The 15,568-nt window shown below is 39.9% G+C and overlaps 1 protein-coding gene across 5 annotated transcripts in view; it reads right to left on the bottom strand.

The window, feature by feature from the left end:
• kmt2cb (lysine (K)-specific methyltransferase 2Cb) overlaps nucleotides 1-14,398 on the bottom strand; it is a 56,722-nt gene extending 42,324 nt beyond the window's left edge. For all 5 annotated transcript variants that reach the window (XM_029524053.1, XM_029524055.1, XM_029524054.1 and 2 more), the window contains exons 1-5: nucleotides 13,647-14,398; nucleotides 9,444-9,710; nucleotides 3,759-3,847; nucleotides 1,967-2,114; nucleotides 1,039-1,242 (exon numbers count right to left, since the gene is read on the bottom strand). In XM_029524053.1, the coding sequence (XP_029379913.1) occupies nucleotides 1,039-1,242; nucleotides 1,967-2,114; nucleotides 3,759-3,847; nucleotides 9,444-9,709 (707 nt within the window). In that variant the 5' untranslated portion in view covers nucleotide 9,710; nucleotides 13,647-14,398. The remainder of the gene's footprint in view (nucleotides 1-1,038; nucleotides 1,243-1,966; nucleotides 2,115-3,758; nucleotides 3,848-9,443; nucleotides 9,711-13,646) is intronic.
• Between the last annotated feature and the right edge of the window lie 1,170 nt (nucleotides 14,399-15,568).

Here is a 15,568-nt window from a genome sequence, read left to right as displayed (position 1 = left end):
CTGAGTCCCTGGCTTGAACTAGTGAGCCGCATAGCATGCGGAAAATGTGGAGAGGGAGCATTAGCATTTAAAAAGGACCTCAGTTCCAGTAAACAAACCAACAGCCAAAATCAAGAGACTGGCTTCTGGAGGCATGATGATGAAAACATGACAAATAGGCCTGACAGCTTATTGTTTAGAGCCAACGTTTCATCACCAATTATGAAATTATCTTTTCCCACTTCATCACACTTCCACCGTTTTCCCTTTGTCCACCATCTCTGCTTCTCTGACAAATCAATATATAATTTTTCTTTCTGCCCTGGGCTCCCTATTCTACCACTGCATGGCTCAACTGAGGGCCAATGACCAATCACACAGCAACAACACAACAGTTACTGGTTGGTTTAGCCTGCTGCCAGACCCATACTGCTCACACTGCCTATTACGTCACTGGGAACCCAGAGAAAGACCCAATTGGTTCCAAAGGACCAAAACAAATTAGGCGGCTTGCCAAAAAGAGTCCGAGGAGGGTCCTTTGTTGGCTTTGTGTGCATGCATACAAGCATCTATCCACGCACACACACAAACAGACATACGAAAGATTCATGTGCTCACCTCAGCCAATGTGGCATCCCTGAGCCTCAGGGCACTGACAGATAGAATACCCGCTAACACAAAGTGATAATTTAGCCTTCAAATCTAGGATGACAACAAAACCTGCAAATTGAGGGATGCCCCTTGGCTTGTGAGGTCTGTGCAGGCTTATTTGTGTGTTGGGGTGAGTGAGGATTTAAAAATGTGGGCCTTAAAAAACAAATTTATTCCCATTTTGATTTAGGAATTTCACCCAAGACAAAACGCTCCATCGTTACGACTTCACTATAGTATCAGTTGTTCAGCTTGAACAACATAATCATTCAAGTGAGGCCATAAGCAAATTCTGATTTCATGCAGCTCATGAACTTCCTGCTAGGAGACACCACAGATGACTTTGCTGTCCTGCTCAACATTGGCAACAACCAATTTGTGACAACATTGTAAGACAGGCCTACTTACTTCATCTTTTCCCTCGGTCCTGAGGTGGTCTCTCCAGTCACTTGTGGCTGAGTGGTTTTATCATCAATGCTATCACTCATTGAGCCTCCTCCACCTTTGTGGCTGAATAGTGCTTCAAACTGAGGCGTGGTGCAGAACACTTGCAGATCCCCCTGACCCAGCAGGCTACGGCCACCGCAGTAACAGAAGGCACAGAGTTGCTCACTGAAACAAAGAAAATGGGTGGTAGGGGATGTTTAATTATAAATACCCACAGTGGCTTAAAACACTACCGTGCATGTTGCCAGGAATTAAGGACTCTCTTTTTTTAGCATTGGGATAGCAGACATATAAACACACTATGTTTACATTTCTGAGGCAAGTACTTGATTCCCACCATATAATCAGTTCATTCAACATAATTTCTTTTTTTGGGGGAGTGAAAGAGTTTGAAACAAAAAACATCACCTTGCACATATAACTGATGATGGAAACACTGCAGATTCCAAGAGGAAACTGATTTTTGGACATGAGTGGTGAATTGCCAAAGAGAATACTAGCCAAAAATTAAAACTTGAGAAATAAAGCGTGGCAAATATTTATCACATTTGGAAGTGATGAGTTGGCCCTGTTAATAAGATCCCCTGAGATGCTGCAAGTCTGCCCTCCATCACAAACATCAATAGCAGAGACAGGCCAGAAGATTGATTATAACCTTTCACAGGTGGCACCTGGGAAGAAAGTGCTGTCTTAACCAGCTGATGACTCCATTTCAATCCATCCATGCATGTGCACACAGCAAGGCAAACAGCATGTCACATTGCTGGACACAAATGCAAAATTGCAGACTATTTCCTGTGCATGAAGCTCTCCAAACACTTTTTAAAAGCAGAAGATTCTTCATTTCTCATTCAAATGTAGTCAAAGGCAAGTTTAGTGTTTTTCGAACCTGCTTTTGACTTCTCTACTTGCTGAGACAGATGGTCCTGCTGAACTCTCAGCTGGAGGGCTCTGGGCCAGAGGGGAAGAGGGCTTGTCCTCCTCTGGCACCTCACTGGTCACCACCTCCACAGTTTCCACTGGCTCGATTTGCGTTTCTGATGACAACAAGAGAATTAAACAAGTTAGTCAGTAACAAACAACAATTTATGAAGCTTTACAACCCCCCCACTAGATTAGTTAATATTACTATCTATTCCACACTTGTCTCCATGCCCGGAGTTGCCCTGCAACTCTTTGCCAATTATTACTGTAAAATCAGCATGCAGCTTCTGGCTGACACAAGCTGTCATAGGGCAGGTTGGCTGCATTCTAGTCAGTTTCCTCCAGGTCAAAACCACAGCCTTTATTAGTGAGAAGGATGGTAAAATATGGGGACCATATGCTTGAGCACTGATTAAGGTAAAACCCACTGGGAACATCAAGCTCTGGTACAGAATAGTAATAACAGAAGCAGGGGGAAAAAAAAAAAAACAAAAACAAAACACGAATAATGGCTGCCAACATGTCTCAAGAAGCAGGATTTTAATATTAATGGAGAGTATTTTGCTCAAAATACAACTCTATAATTTTGTTACCATCATGAGTGCTTTTGATCCAAATTACCAAAAAGACTAAGTTCACCAAACTAATTAAACAAAACAACTCCCAAAACTACTTCTCATGGAGACATTTTTATTACATTGCATTGCGACAGAACACGGATAATGCCATAATGATTCAGTGTCATCCAGTGGAATTACACAAGGACAAATTCAAGCTCATTACCTCCTACTAAACAAATGTACCTGTGACAGACTTCTTACAGTCTTGGGATACGAATGGCAAATCTAGCCTTTGTTTTTACTATGATAAATTTTCAATGTAAAGTGTTTAACTATGAAAATTACCAACGGATTTGGGCTTTTCAAACAGAAATAAATATAAAAGAATGGTATTCTCTACTTGACTTCCGCTGCAAACACTTTTTAATCACTTCTGGGACAGGACCATACAAAAAAAAAAAAAAAACAACAACACTGTTTTCATTTTGCCAAGACTGCAGGCAGAGAGTCATTGAAGTAACCAATGGGGTTTAAGTGGAAAAGGGGAGTAGACTGAAAGACAAAGCCCAGGAGCATACTGGAGTTTTTAAATTACAGATGTTTTCTGAATAGCATTTTAAAACTGGTAAAACTGTCAGTTGTAGGTACAAGTCAAACTACAACTAATAAACAAAAATGTTGCCAGTGGCAGAATTTGATTCCCCAATATCTCCTTCACAGCAATAGAACAGCGCTGAGATGTATGAGAATGGGAGGTATAGTCACATGATGTGATGTACACACATACCAAAAAAAAAAAAAAAGCACGTAAATGGGTCTGGACTGATGGGATTTTAAAAAGCTTTTAGAGGGCATTAGCCTTGGGCTCTTTCCCACTGCACCTCAATGCCAATCTCAGAGCAGGAGGAGAGATGGAAGCAGTAAGGGGTGGAAAAAAAAAATACACACCCACTGCAGCTTCACAGCTCAAGCTAAACCCTTTCAATTATAGCCCTGAAGTAGAGGCATGGGGTGCCAAGAAAAAAGCTCTCATCCATTCTTTTCCAGGAGAGGGAGACTCCTTTACCTTGACTGAAATATCCTCTGAAGCACTCTCTGCATGCGGCAGCCTAGATGTGCAAGTTCAAGACTTATACCACTCCCAACAAAACTAACATGTTCACAATGGATCAAAAATCCAGCATTGCAAAGTCTCACCTGTGTCCTGAGGGCCTATGGACTCTGTTATCTCAGTCCCATCCATGCTGTCCTCCTCATCCGCAACAACTCTCCCTCTGGTGCGACCCCTAGGGTGATGAGGAAAAACCAACAGAGGACATGAAAAAGAAGAGCACCAGAAGAAGTGTCTGGGTTTGTCTCTAGAGGGATGGTGGTGATATGGTCATGCATTAGTTAAATATTGTCACTGCTGACACTGATTTTCAATGGAGGCACTCAAGCCACTGGGTAAGGCAAAAAGGCACTTGATTAGTGGTGGTGGCTGTACAAGTTCAAAGATGGAAGGAGGACAGACTGGCTCACACTGCTCTAAACATTCAGGTAAAGAGACTGGGAATTGAACATATGAGACACTGTGGCAATAATGTTACTCAATCCACAAACCAATAGACACATCCCTGCTTATAATGCAAAAATTAAGATGCCTGTGTTCATCTTCAGCACAACATGGAACAAACAGCTTGATCATTTCCTTTGAGGTATGATAACTCATTAGTCTAACTAAACATACTCTTATTGAATTTCAAATTAGAACACAGAAATCACATATTAGGTGATAATAGCTCAGTAATTTAAGAGATCACAAATGATATCTAATCATGGATGTGCATGATACATGTTTGGCGTTTTTAACATTTACATCCTCTGGATTATTTAATCAACAATTAGAATTATCCTGCATGTACACTGCATACTAGTCATTAAAACTGCAGACAAAACAAATGATACAGAGAATTAAACCACAGCGAATTAATTTCACACAATTTCCTTAACTAAGCAGTTCAATGGAAAAAGAAAAAGAAAAAAAAAAAAAAAAAAAAAAAAATATATATATATATATATATAAAAAAGGTTATCCGGTCAGCTAAACTCAGCCATACATGAGGCAAAATGGATTGATTTTTAGACCAAGAGTGAGACATCAACTGTAACTTCAGGTGGTGGAAAATTATTGAAATTTTGAGGATGAATTATCAGGGGGGTGAAATGTGTGAAATGCTCTTTTGCACAAGCTGAAAACTCCAAATGTTTGGATACATCCAATGAAGCATTACAAAAGACACAAATTAATAAAAGCCTAATAAATTTGCCACATCATTTCCCGTCTTTAAATGATCAAATAAAGTTTTCCTCATAATTACAACCTAAAACATTTCTAAAGCCCTAATTTGTGGCATTTGTATTTGTTGAGTTGAGTATACTGAGTAGTTCCATTCGTTTGGCCCTTCTTTGCCTCTCAGATCACATGAGTAAAGATGTTGTTGTTTTGTTTTTTTTTTTTTAAATGAAGAGTATACATGGAAAGATTTTAGATGTGATGCTTAGACAGTAATGGCAAATGCATACATTGACATATCGGCCAAATAATCTCAATATGAAATGTAATCAACACCTACTACGGATTGATGGACATGAGATGCTTAAAGTCTTAAAAATAAGACTTATGTCTTCACTTGAGGTACGAGACAAAACCTCACAGCACAGGATGTACGTACATTGGCAATATGGTGCTGATTATGTTTTCAGAACAGCAGTTTTTTGAAAAGGTCAGTCTTGTTAATTTACCACTGACTAATGCAACGTAATATAGATGTTAGATGGGGCAATCTCATGATATTCAATCATTTTTAGAAGGGCCAAGCTGAGAATACAAGAGCAGAATTTTTTCTGCATCTTTGTCTCTGAAAACTGACTTTTTATTGTCATAATGAACTTCATGATATGGCTTTATATTAAGACTGGATTCTTAATGTGTGGATTCTGTGGATTCAAATTTGATTCAGTTAGAGATATATTTCTGTTATGAAAACTATTTTCCAATGCTTAGAGTGGCAGTCTCAGCTAAAAGAACTAATGCGGTAGAATGCTCCTTTGGCCTAATACATTATTAAAAATGTTTGTTTTCATACAAATCTACCCCATTTATGCACATTTTACTTCATATGACCAACTGTCACAAGAGGTAGGTATACTACAATGCTGTTAGACTTAAAGGGAGCGCTACTCAAGCTAGATCTGTATTGTTTTTAACTGTGCAGAGATATTGGGTTATTTGTCTACACACTGATGTGCACATGCTCAGTGAAATTTTGGCTCTATTAAAAGGGTATATAACAGACTATATAAAGTTTCCATACATTGGTAAACTCTGACCACAATCAGATGTTAGACTGGCTCTATAAACAGTTTGATCATGTTGAGAATCCAACGCAGCATCACACAAACATCAGCTCGGTAACTTAATGATATCATGACGCAGTAGGTTGTAATCAGTGTGAAGCAGAAGCTTAATGAACTCAAGTAGTTTTGTATTGAATGAGTTAATTCACTTTGATACTTTCTATTTGATTTTTTCTGTTATTCGATGCATGATTGACATTTGGAAATCAATCAATATGCCTCGAAGATCAATGTGACAATTTCTTGCATTTCATGTGTTTTTATCATCTCTCTTCATGACACATAGTTTTTAAGTATGCGCACATTTCATCCAGATTATGCAAATTGCAGATATTTCACCTCATCACTAAAAGAAAAAGTGGCAGAGTGTCATTCTGTTGCTCTCTGCAGCGCTATGCTTATGCTCAGAGCTTCACATACCCAAAGGATGCAATAAATGTCAGATATTATATAAAAATAATCAATTTGAATCAGAGAATTGTCCCCCTGTGGAATTTCATTGTATAGATGTTCCAAGATGCTAGCATTTCAAGCTTTTTCCAGCCAAAGGATCTCTGATTTCTTTTGGAAGCATAAAAAGATAGGTCTTGAAGTGAAAAATTAAAAGATAGTACATTACATTTGAATATTAGGAAGTCATCAAAAAATTAGGGTTAAGAGCCAAAGCAATACCAACTGTTGACCAGAATGTTCCTTCTCGTGTTGTTACTTCTCCTTTTCAAGATTTGTTCTTTACTGGCAAAGTTAGAAATAGTCTTCCCCCATCTTTAACACGGCAAACTTTTGCCAACCCATATTATATCTTACTAAATGTGTCCTGTCAGCAAATCAGACTACCACATTAACATTTCAAACCATATGCCTATGTTACAAATCTGAGAGGAAAACACAACCCAGCACATGCCCCTTACAGTATGAAGAGATCTGTCAGTGTCAACATTGTCCAATGGGACCTAAGTTAACCAAATCTTGAAAAAGCCATGTGGAGAGGATAATCATGGATACAAATTAAACATGTTAACTAATGATGTTGTGTGCAAATGGGGTGGGGGGCAATTTTCAATGCCACTGGAGAGAAAAATCACAAATGGCTTTATGCCAAATCTACCCCTCCCTCTAAATGACTTCCATGTCAAGATAAGAACAATGTAAAAACCCAGGAATGACCTGAGAGGCCTCAGACCATCCTTGGCCAAAACCGCATTGAGATATTCATGTTCAAGCTTATAAGTGATCAACACTTCTGCATGTTGTCGAGCCAAATACTTGTTGCTGTACTTTTGCACCAAACTGACTCGTGCACAAGACAAAATCTTGAGTTTACACAATTCTTATTAAGAACATGATTTTTTTTTTCACTATTTGTTACTATAACTGTCGTACAAATGTGATAGTAGAACAATAAGGCCAACTGTGCTGCTGAGGAGACGAGGAGCTGTGGTGATGAAATATTCCAATCAGTGAAAACTCCAATTGACAACATTTTTTGAAGCAATTCTAGCCTAACTAAACATACTCATCTATGAAGAATAGCACATTATCAAAATTTTTCTGCCATGTACTATGCGTAACATGTTTATGACAAATCTATAACTACTGGCATTTAAGTGGATGTGTGTGACATTTTCATCTATGACCACAATTGAGTATACACAGGCTAAGTAGTTGGTGGTGACCTCTTTACACAGCTACACAAAATTCAACTGTAATTATATATAACTGCGAAAGGCATCAAATTTCAGCACAGAGAGAGCACTTATTTCACTGACAAATGCTCAAGACTAACAGTCAACCCCATACCCTGCACAACTTACCACCCCCCACACCCTGTGGTGGGACTATTGGGGGGTGGGGGGGAGAAAAGGTGAAAATAATGCCATAGTAAGTAGTTCCAGCTTGCAGGCTGCTGCCTGAAAAGCCTGACATGGATCAACACTGCTCTGTAATGGACTGACTAGCAGATGGAGCGTGGGCAAATCGAGTAAATTCCAACAACCAGGTCTAGTAGAGCAATTTATGACGTATCGTCTCTGTCACAAACAAACTGGCTTTTCAATGCTTTACTGATTATTTTATTATTATTTATACATATCACTTATATCCACTAGAACATGCATCTGGCTGGTCTACAGACAGCATGCAACATTTTAGCTGAGCACTTAAAATAGTCGGTGTAGTTTGGTTCCTAATCTTCCAAGGCAGGGCCATTCATTTGCCTTTGGTTTTAATGAGCAAACATGACATCAGAAATTAAAAGGGAATTACATTGGTTGACAGCCCACATGCAGTACAACATGAGGTGGAGACAGGGTGTCTATTTGCTTCAATTCAATAAAATCTGAGATTTGATTATTGTTGGACCATATTTAGCTCAATAACTATGATAATCTTATCTGTAACTTGTAATCACAGTCTTAATTCATGGCATGGCCACATTAACAGTTACAGCCACATATGTAACAAACAGAGGGGCATATTTCTGCTGATGGATGTTCTTGACCTGTTCATCAGTATTAAGCAATTCCAGTCTGTCCCAGGTCCTCCTTGCACAGCGGCAATAACGCATCATCTGAACTCTCGCAGATTAAACGATCTATTGGGAGGCGGGGTATTAAGATTGAGATGATTGAGAGGACAGACTATGGAGAGAGTTAAGAACCTTGTGGGCATTTTGTAACAGCAGCTCAAAGCTGTATAATATGCCGCTATTGGAGTTACAAAGAACACATATATCTTGCACAATGTCCCAGAAGAAATTTCTGTGGTGGTGTTAGTTTAAGTTAGGCTGGTGAGTGCTTTGAGTCAATTCTTCATATTTGTTCAGCTTTACATGGGTGCCTTGGTGAGATGATGTAGAAATGCAAATGGCAATGGGCTTCATTTATAAGCGTGGCATACATCACTTTCCACGCAAAGGTTGTGATCTATAAAAAACAGACTTGACGAGAGAATGTGCGCACCCCTAAGCAACCTGACGAACACAATGAACCTAAATATAAATCCAAAGCAACCAAAGAAGCTTCACAGGGAGAAAAGTCAGAATGACTACATAAATTCATCATGACTCCAACCATGGCCTTTGGGCATACATACATTTTATAAATGAGGCCCCAGATCTTTCAAAATTTGGTACATACAGACAGCAGTTCCTTAATCGTTTTGGCCTTTTTTTTTTTTTTATTAAGCTTTTTCTACCTGGATCAGTCATTTAAAATTCATAACTTTAAATTGTCATTCCATAACCTCATCAATTAATGGGCCATTTCAGAGGGTCATATGGAATTCTGTCTACTCTTATAGTAAATGGGAAACTGTTTAGACAATAGGTAGAACACCTAGCCACCAACCAACCATTAAGCAATTCGAAAAATTTTGAATAATTCGGTGTTATTTAAGGATGAACAAAGTTGATTCAAATTTACGGAGTGAAAATGTAATCTGCATTCAATATGCATTATTACTATTTGAAGATTAAAAACATACTTCTTTCTGTTCTTCGGCGTGGATGAGGGTGGGGCCTGGGGTAAGATGGTGGTGGTGGTGGTGATGGTGGTGGTGGTGGTGGTGGTGGTGGCAGCGGCGGTGGCAGCAGCGGCGGCGGCAGCAGCAGCAGCAGCATCCTTGCGCGGCCTGCCACGTGGTCGCTTGTCTGCATGGGCAGGACTTCCTGTGGACGTGGCCCCAACAGTGCTGGAGGGCGGCGAGGGTCCCTGGTCAGAGGGCTCCACAGTCTTATCCTCTGATGACATTCTTAGGGAAAAAAAACAAAACAAAAAAAAAAAAAAAAAAGGAAAGGGGAAGGAAAAAAAAAAACAAAACAGTCATGACAGGTAATTTAATCTCAGGTAACTTGAGTAGGGAAAATTAACTCAACATTTGAACACAAAGAGGAAAAACTGGTACTTATTTCCACCCCATTTGACTTTATATTCTTAACCAGCTTTTAAATAAGAGGAAAAGATGGCATTGCATGGGAGAATGCAGATACTAATGGGCCACAGCTTTGTTCACTTAGATCAGGATGTCACCATGTATTCTTCCAGCAAACTGGAATGCCTAAATGAAAAGTCTAAGCAAGTCGCTGTAGCCTCTAGAATAGCCTGTATATGAGATAGTCTCTTAATAAACGTGCAATCAAGATAAATATACCCCAAAATTTCTATTTTTCTTCATTTTGCTTGATCATGTCACCAGACTCCCTGGGTATCCCTTTGGTAATTCAAGAGTTTTTGACCTCCAAATATATGTATATAAGAAAAAGTGAAACTCAATGCAGTGAAATATTAATCAGCTTAGCATTTGGCCAGTGTGAGAAAAGTGTAGGGGCAGTTTCTCTTTTTTGAAATATTCTGCTATCACTCCACATCAGCCACTCCAGGTTTTCCATTTAGCTGCAACCCACCTACGAAAAGAAAACCCACTACAAACCAATCAATGGTACATATGGTAAAAGCTACCCTTTAGCTGCATTTTACAATGTTAAGTGAAATTTAAAGGTAGCCAGTATACATGAAAAACAAAAGCAAACTGAATATGATTCACTTTAAGCTATGAAATTCGCAATTGGGTTAAATGACATTTAAAAACATTTTTCAAACATTCGACTGGGTAAAGACAATATAGATAATGTTATAAAATCACTGACCTGGATAGCCTGATAAAATTATGACAGACTCTCCAGGTCTATTTACAACTCATTTCCACGTAGAACAACTGCAAGTGATATCCAAAAGATGGTTTCAAACTATTTCAATTAATTTAAGATGCATCTTTAATTTACAGCACTTTGTCATGCCTACCGTGTAAAGTAAAAACAAACAAAAAAACATTATCAGCTTTAATAAGGTATCGGGCCACCAAATGGTGGCTTCAGCTTCAAAGCATCTTGGCAGAGATTCGCTGTAACTCATCTTTATCAAATGCAATTTATTCATTTGGCAATTTGATGATGGTGCTCAACTGGTTTGAACTGTGTTAGCTGTAAACGTCACATTCCTTTGGGCCAGCCCTGTAACCTGTCTGTATGGTGGATATGGTGGATTGTGTGGTGACAGCTTCTTTGAAATGTTTACTTAATCAAAACGTATAAACGTGACATTTTTTTCAGGAAGGTAGAGTTGAGACCATGTGCTACATCATTTCCTTGTAGGACAAAATGTTTTTTTGTTAGTCTTTAAAGAGATTCATTTACATGAAACAAAGTTTATTTAATTTCAGATTTGCACAGAGTTTTACTTTTAGGGTGGGGTATTCCCCCAAATATCAAATTCTAAGTGGTGGTTTTGAGTAAACAAGCTCAGAAAGAAAGACTGCCCATCCGAAAAGGACACAAAACGGACCAAAATCAAGTTGCTTTGTTTCCAATGCCTCAGTTGTGTCTGACAAAACAGAATGACCACAGCTTGGCTCGCAAATTGTGCACAACTGTGCTTATTTAGGCTTCAAGTCTCTTTTCTTCCAACTTGCGTGCATAAATTCAGTAATTCAGTATTGGGTACTGTCAAAACCCTAAATTTACATCAGAACCATTACTGAACCCATTCAAGACAATGATGATTCCCAATAGCTGTTTTGTAGCCTTGCTATGAGTGCCATTAAAATGAAGGCCAAACACTTACAGTACGTCTTCATTGTCCAAAAAATTTCCAATTTTCGAATGCATTCCAGAATGTGTTTATATTTTAACATGGGAGATATTGTTCACCAAGTCTTATTACCAGGCAGTAATAATGGATTTGAAAATATAAACATTAAACATGTCTAAACTGTTATAAATACGCTCTAATAAACCTGGCATCACTGATAATGAAGGTGACTGTTTCATTTGCTCACTGATGGTGCATTTTACATCTTAGTGAAATATGGGAAATTTATTAATTTTGGCAAAACTCTTTTTCAAAAGGAGATCAGTTCCAACCAGCAGACAGGCCACATTTTCACCTAACAATAATATTTTACTGCTCCTTTTGATACATACAAAAACATCTACACAGTACCTCCTGCTAGCTTGTTTTTATGCAACAAAACATAATTAAATTAGACTATATTATGACTAATATTTAAAATGAGTCACAATAAAGTTGACTTCCAGTAAACCAATAAAATGTTTTTTAAACCATGGCAAACCTTTTCGCCTCATTACACTCAATCTTTTCCAATATACCTTGCATCTGTACAAGGCTGTTCAAATACCAGGGTGCTATGTTTGTTCAGTCTCATATTACATAAACTTGCTTTTAGCTCATGTTGAATTTTCCAGTTGGTTAAAATCACTGCTACTAGTGGTCTATTATCAGTTATGGTTTAGGAGGACATGGTAGGGGCTTCACGTGCTTCAACAAGTAAAGAGGTCAATTGTATCACTAAGTCAGGAAAGGTCCCATTTTGAACTATTCGGTATTGTGGAAGAAACACCATGTTTGCTCCCGATCTTTGGTAATTCTTTCGTTTAGTGTCTACATTGGCCTCCACCAGCTCCCCAGGACCTGCACACAGATGGCAATCCAGCAACACCAAACATCCGGAGAAATATTAGTCATTACAAGTTAGACTGTCAACACAATTATCTGTAAAAGGATTCATCCCATTTTATATGCTATTAATTGCAAGCAGGGACCTGGGACTGTTCTTAGAAACACAAAAATACATTTAGTTATATAGACACCATTTTACAAGCTGATTTATAACCTTGAATCAGAAAGTGATGAGAACTGAGATCATTGTTAGTGCATCCGGGCTGAGGATCTGGTGACTGGTAGGCAGTCACGGCCACCATGGGCACAGTTCTCCACATGCTAACGTTAGCTTTTGTTAACTCTAGCCTGGGCACAAAGCAGTTTCACACAGCTAACGATAGCTAGCCTGTTGTGTTGAACTCTGTCGCCTTTTTTCTTTGACGAGCACTAACAAAAGTCACATTGGCATTGTCTGGATGCGACGGGGGAAAGAAATGCACAAAGAAACCAACCGATCCATCTTTCTTATTTCGGCGGCGACACTTTACCGTTTTGGGGATTAGAGACGCATTTCCCAGGAAACTTTGAGAGAGGCTCGCACAGCAAACAGGTTACCCATGGTTTCAGTTAGTTGGCCAACTCATCGCGCTGGTCTGCTAATGATTTAACCTTTTCATTGTCCCACAGCCTCCCTTTAACCTAACAGCCTTTTAGGGTGATTGCAAACTTAACTTGCCACCTTTAATCATACTAAGCGTCCATCAACTTATATGGCAGTACGAGGCGATGGTGAGCATTTGTGCCCAACACACACACACACACACAGACACACACACAAAGGCTCGGTCTATTCAGCGAAACGGAACTGTTGTAGGGAACTACAATGCTACACAAAAAAAAAAGTGAAAACGGTGCGCTCTACAATGACGTAAGCTTTGGTTTTCTGCTTTTTTTTTTGTTACAAATAAGCGACAGCTGTGTGCAGCCATTAAAGCCGTCCATCATATACATGGACAAACAAATTGCGTTATCGCTATATTTCTGTTTCTATAGCACCCATGGACGGCTGTTTAATAGTCTGAGTCATGAAAGCCAAGGCGGCGACAAACCCCCCAACATCAGACTGGAGGTGGATAATGTTGGCTGAGCTTTACTTCAAAAAAAGGTGAATACTACAGACAGAAAAATCCACCTTGTATGGAAAACAGCTTAACTTCTAGCCGGCGCTTACCTTCCAGCCCTATGAATAGCGAATTATCCTCTTCATGTCCAAAATACTGGGAGATGAAACGTCGCACTTTTATCACCCAGCTAGCTAGCAAGCTAACTGAGCTAGCTAGCCTCTCTCCAATGAAGCAACACCGCAGTTCTCAGAAATGCATAACGCATATCATTATATTCCAACGTTGCAATGTTATTCCCAACTTTGCCCATTTGATGGAAAGGTGGATGGTGTAAATCCAACAGAAAACCGCTTCGCTGGCAAACGCATTTGGGGGGGGGGATCACTTTCCTTTCTCCGATGACAGCTGTCGTCGCACGAGTTGGGGTTATATAGCTAGTTGGTGTTAGCCACCCAAGTCTACGGCCAACAATTTTACCATCAACGAATAAACAAATTCAAGCTGGAATCCATACGGCTGCAAAAGGGGGGGAGAAAGACACTCCGTAAAAGGAAACTTTAAATGTGAATCTTCGGTGAATGTGCAGCAACGCGCAAAGCAAATGTTGGCTGCCGACCGCTTGGTTGGCAACTGGTTCTATTTTCTTCAGCTGCGACAAGCTGCGGGACCAGGCAGCCAGTTAGGAGACTCTCACAGCCAGCCTGCCACGCAGCAGCAACCGCCTCCCTGGACAGGTAAAAACAATCATTAGCTTGCCAAAAACCACATCCCGCCCGCCACAGTGGCGGAACTGTGAATTTACAGTGAAATATCACAAAAAAAATTAAGTTGAAGATGACGCTTCGGCGTACTCAGTAACGGTGGCCATATCTAATGATAAGTGGCACCGAAGCACAGCCCCCTCTAGGCTCTTCAAAAAACTAGATCCTCCTCCCACTGCCACAACAATGGTGCGCAAATCTTTCCAAACGCGTGTGACTCGCCGAAAAGGTAATGTGTCGCGACTAGGGCAAACGTTAAAAAATATCGACGAGAAGACGCGATAAAAATAATATCGGGCAAACCCTTTGACAATTTCTTCAAAATACTCTCTGACCCTGCGGAGGGATATGGGCATTTAGTAAATAAAATAATGGCTTGGGAGAGCCGGAAGAGACGGAGCCTGGAGTTTTGGGCTGCCGGAGGAGGATTCTCAGCCGCTGGTGCTCTAGTTTATGGAAATATTCGCCGGCAGCAGCAGAAACAGCAGTAGCGACTCCAGCTGTCATCGGCCTTTCTCCAGAGCGAAGGGACACTGGAAAATAACTTGCATGTGCACCGTGGTCGTTGAGGGCTCGTCCCGGCCACGATCCATTAAGATGGACTACGTCTAAATGCATCTCCCAGAGGCAACACTCTCACGTCGTCTCCCTCCCCGCTTTGTTTCTCTGTCACACACACTCGTCTGTGCACTGATGCGGTGTATTGGTACATGTAGTCTGCAAACAGGCCGACATACTGTACATGCAGGGGTTAAATTTCGGAAAAGCCCCCAGGGGTCGGCTTCCAGTGGCTGTACATTATATGTTATTGAGCCAGTGGGTATTGCGTATTTAGGTGCCTTTTCCCTTTAAAAAATAATAAAAACGAGAACGCTTTTCATCACTACTTGCTGATTCTCTTCGAGTAAAGCTCTCAGGAAATTATATGGAAATAAACACAGGCCTATTCCTTTAAGTGGCAACCCTGGTAAACCTTGGCACCTCTCTCCTTTAGACGATGAGCGCCCCCTGCTGGTTCATACAACCCAAGACGCGCCATTATTATCTTTTAATTCATTATTTGGAGACAATTCAAACAAATTTAGCGGCAGTGAACAGGTGACAAATTGAAGGAATGTATCCTTTGATATCCAATCCTATTGTAACCTCCCTAGCCCATATTTATTTTTATCCTAATCGATCCTATTGTATCCTATTTTTATAGCAGCACGTTGGTTCTGTGAATGAGATTTTAACAAGAATACAACTGTAAATGATTCCTCCGATGC

The sequence above is a fragment of the Echeneis naucrates genome, chromosome 17, assembly GCF_900963305.1.
Source record: "Echeneis naucrates chromosome 17, fEcheNa1.1, whole genome shotgun sequence".
Taxonomy (NCBI): domain Eukaryota; kingdom Metazoa; phylum Chordata; class Actinopteri; order Carangiformes; family Echeneidae; genus Echeneis; species Echeneis naucrates.
The sequence above is the reverse complement of the archived record's forward strand: the minus strand, read 5'-3'. Positions and strand labels throughout refer to the sequence as shown.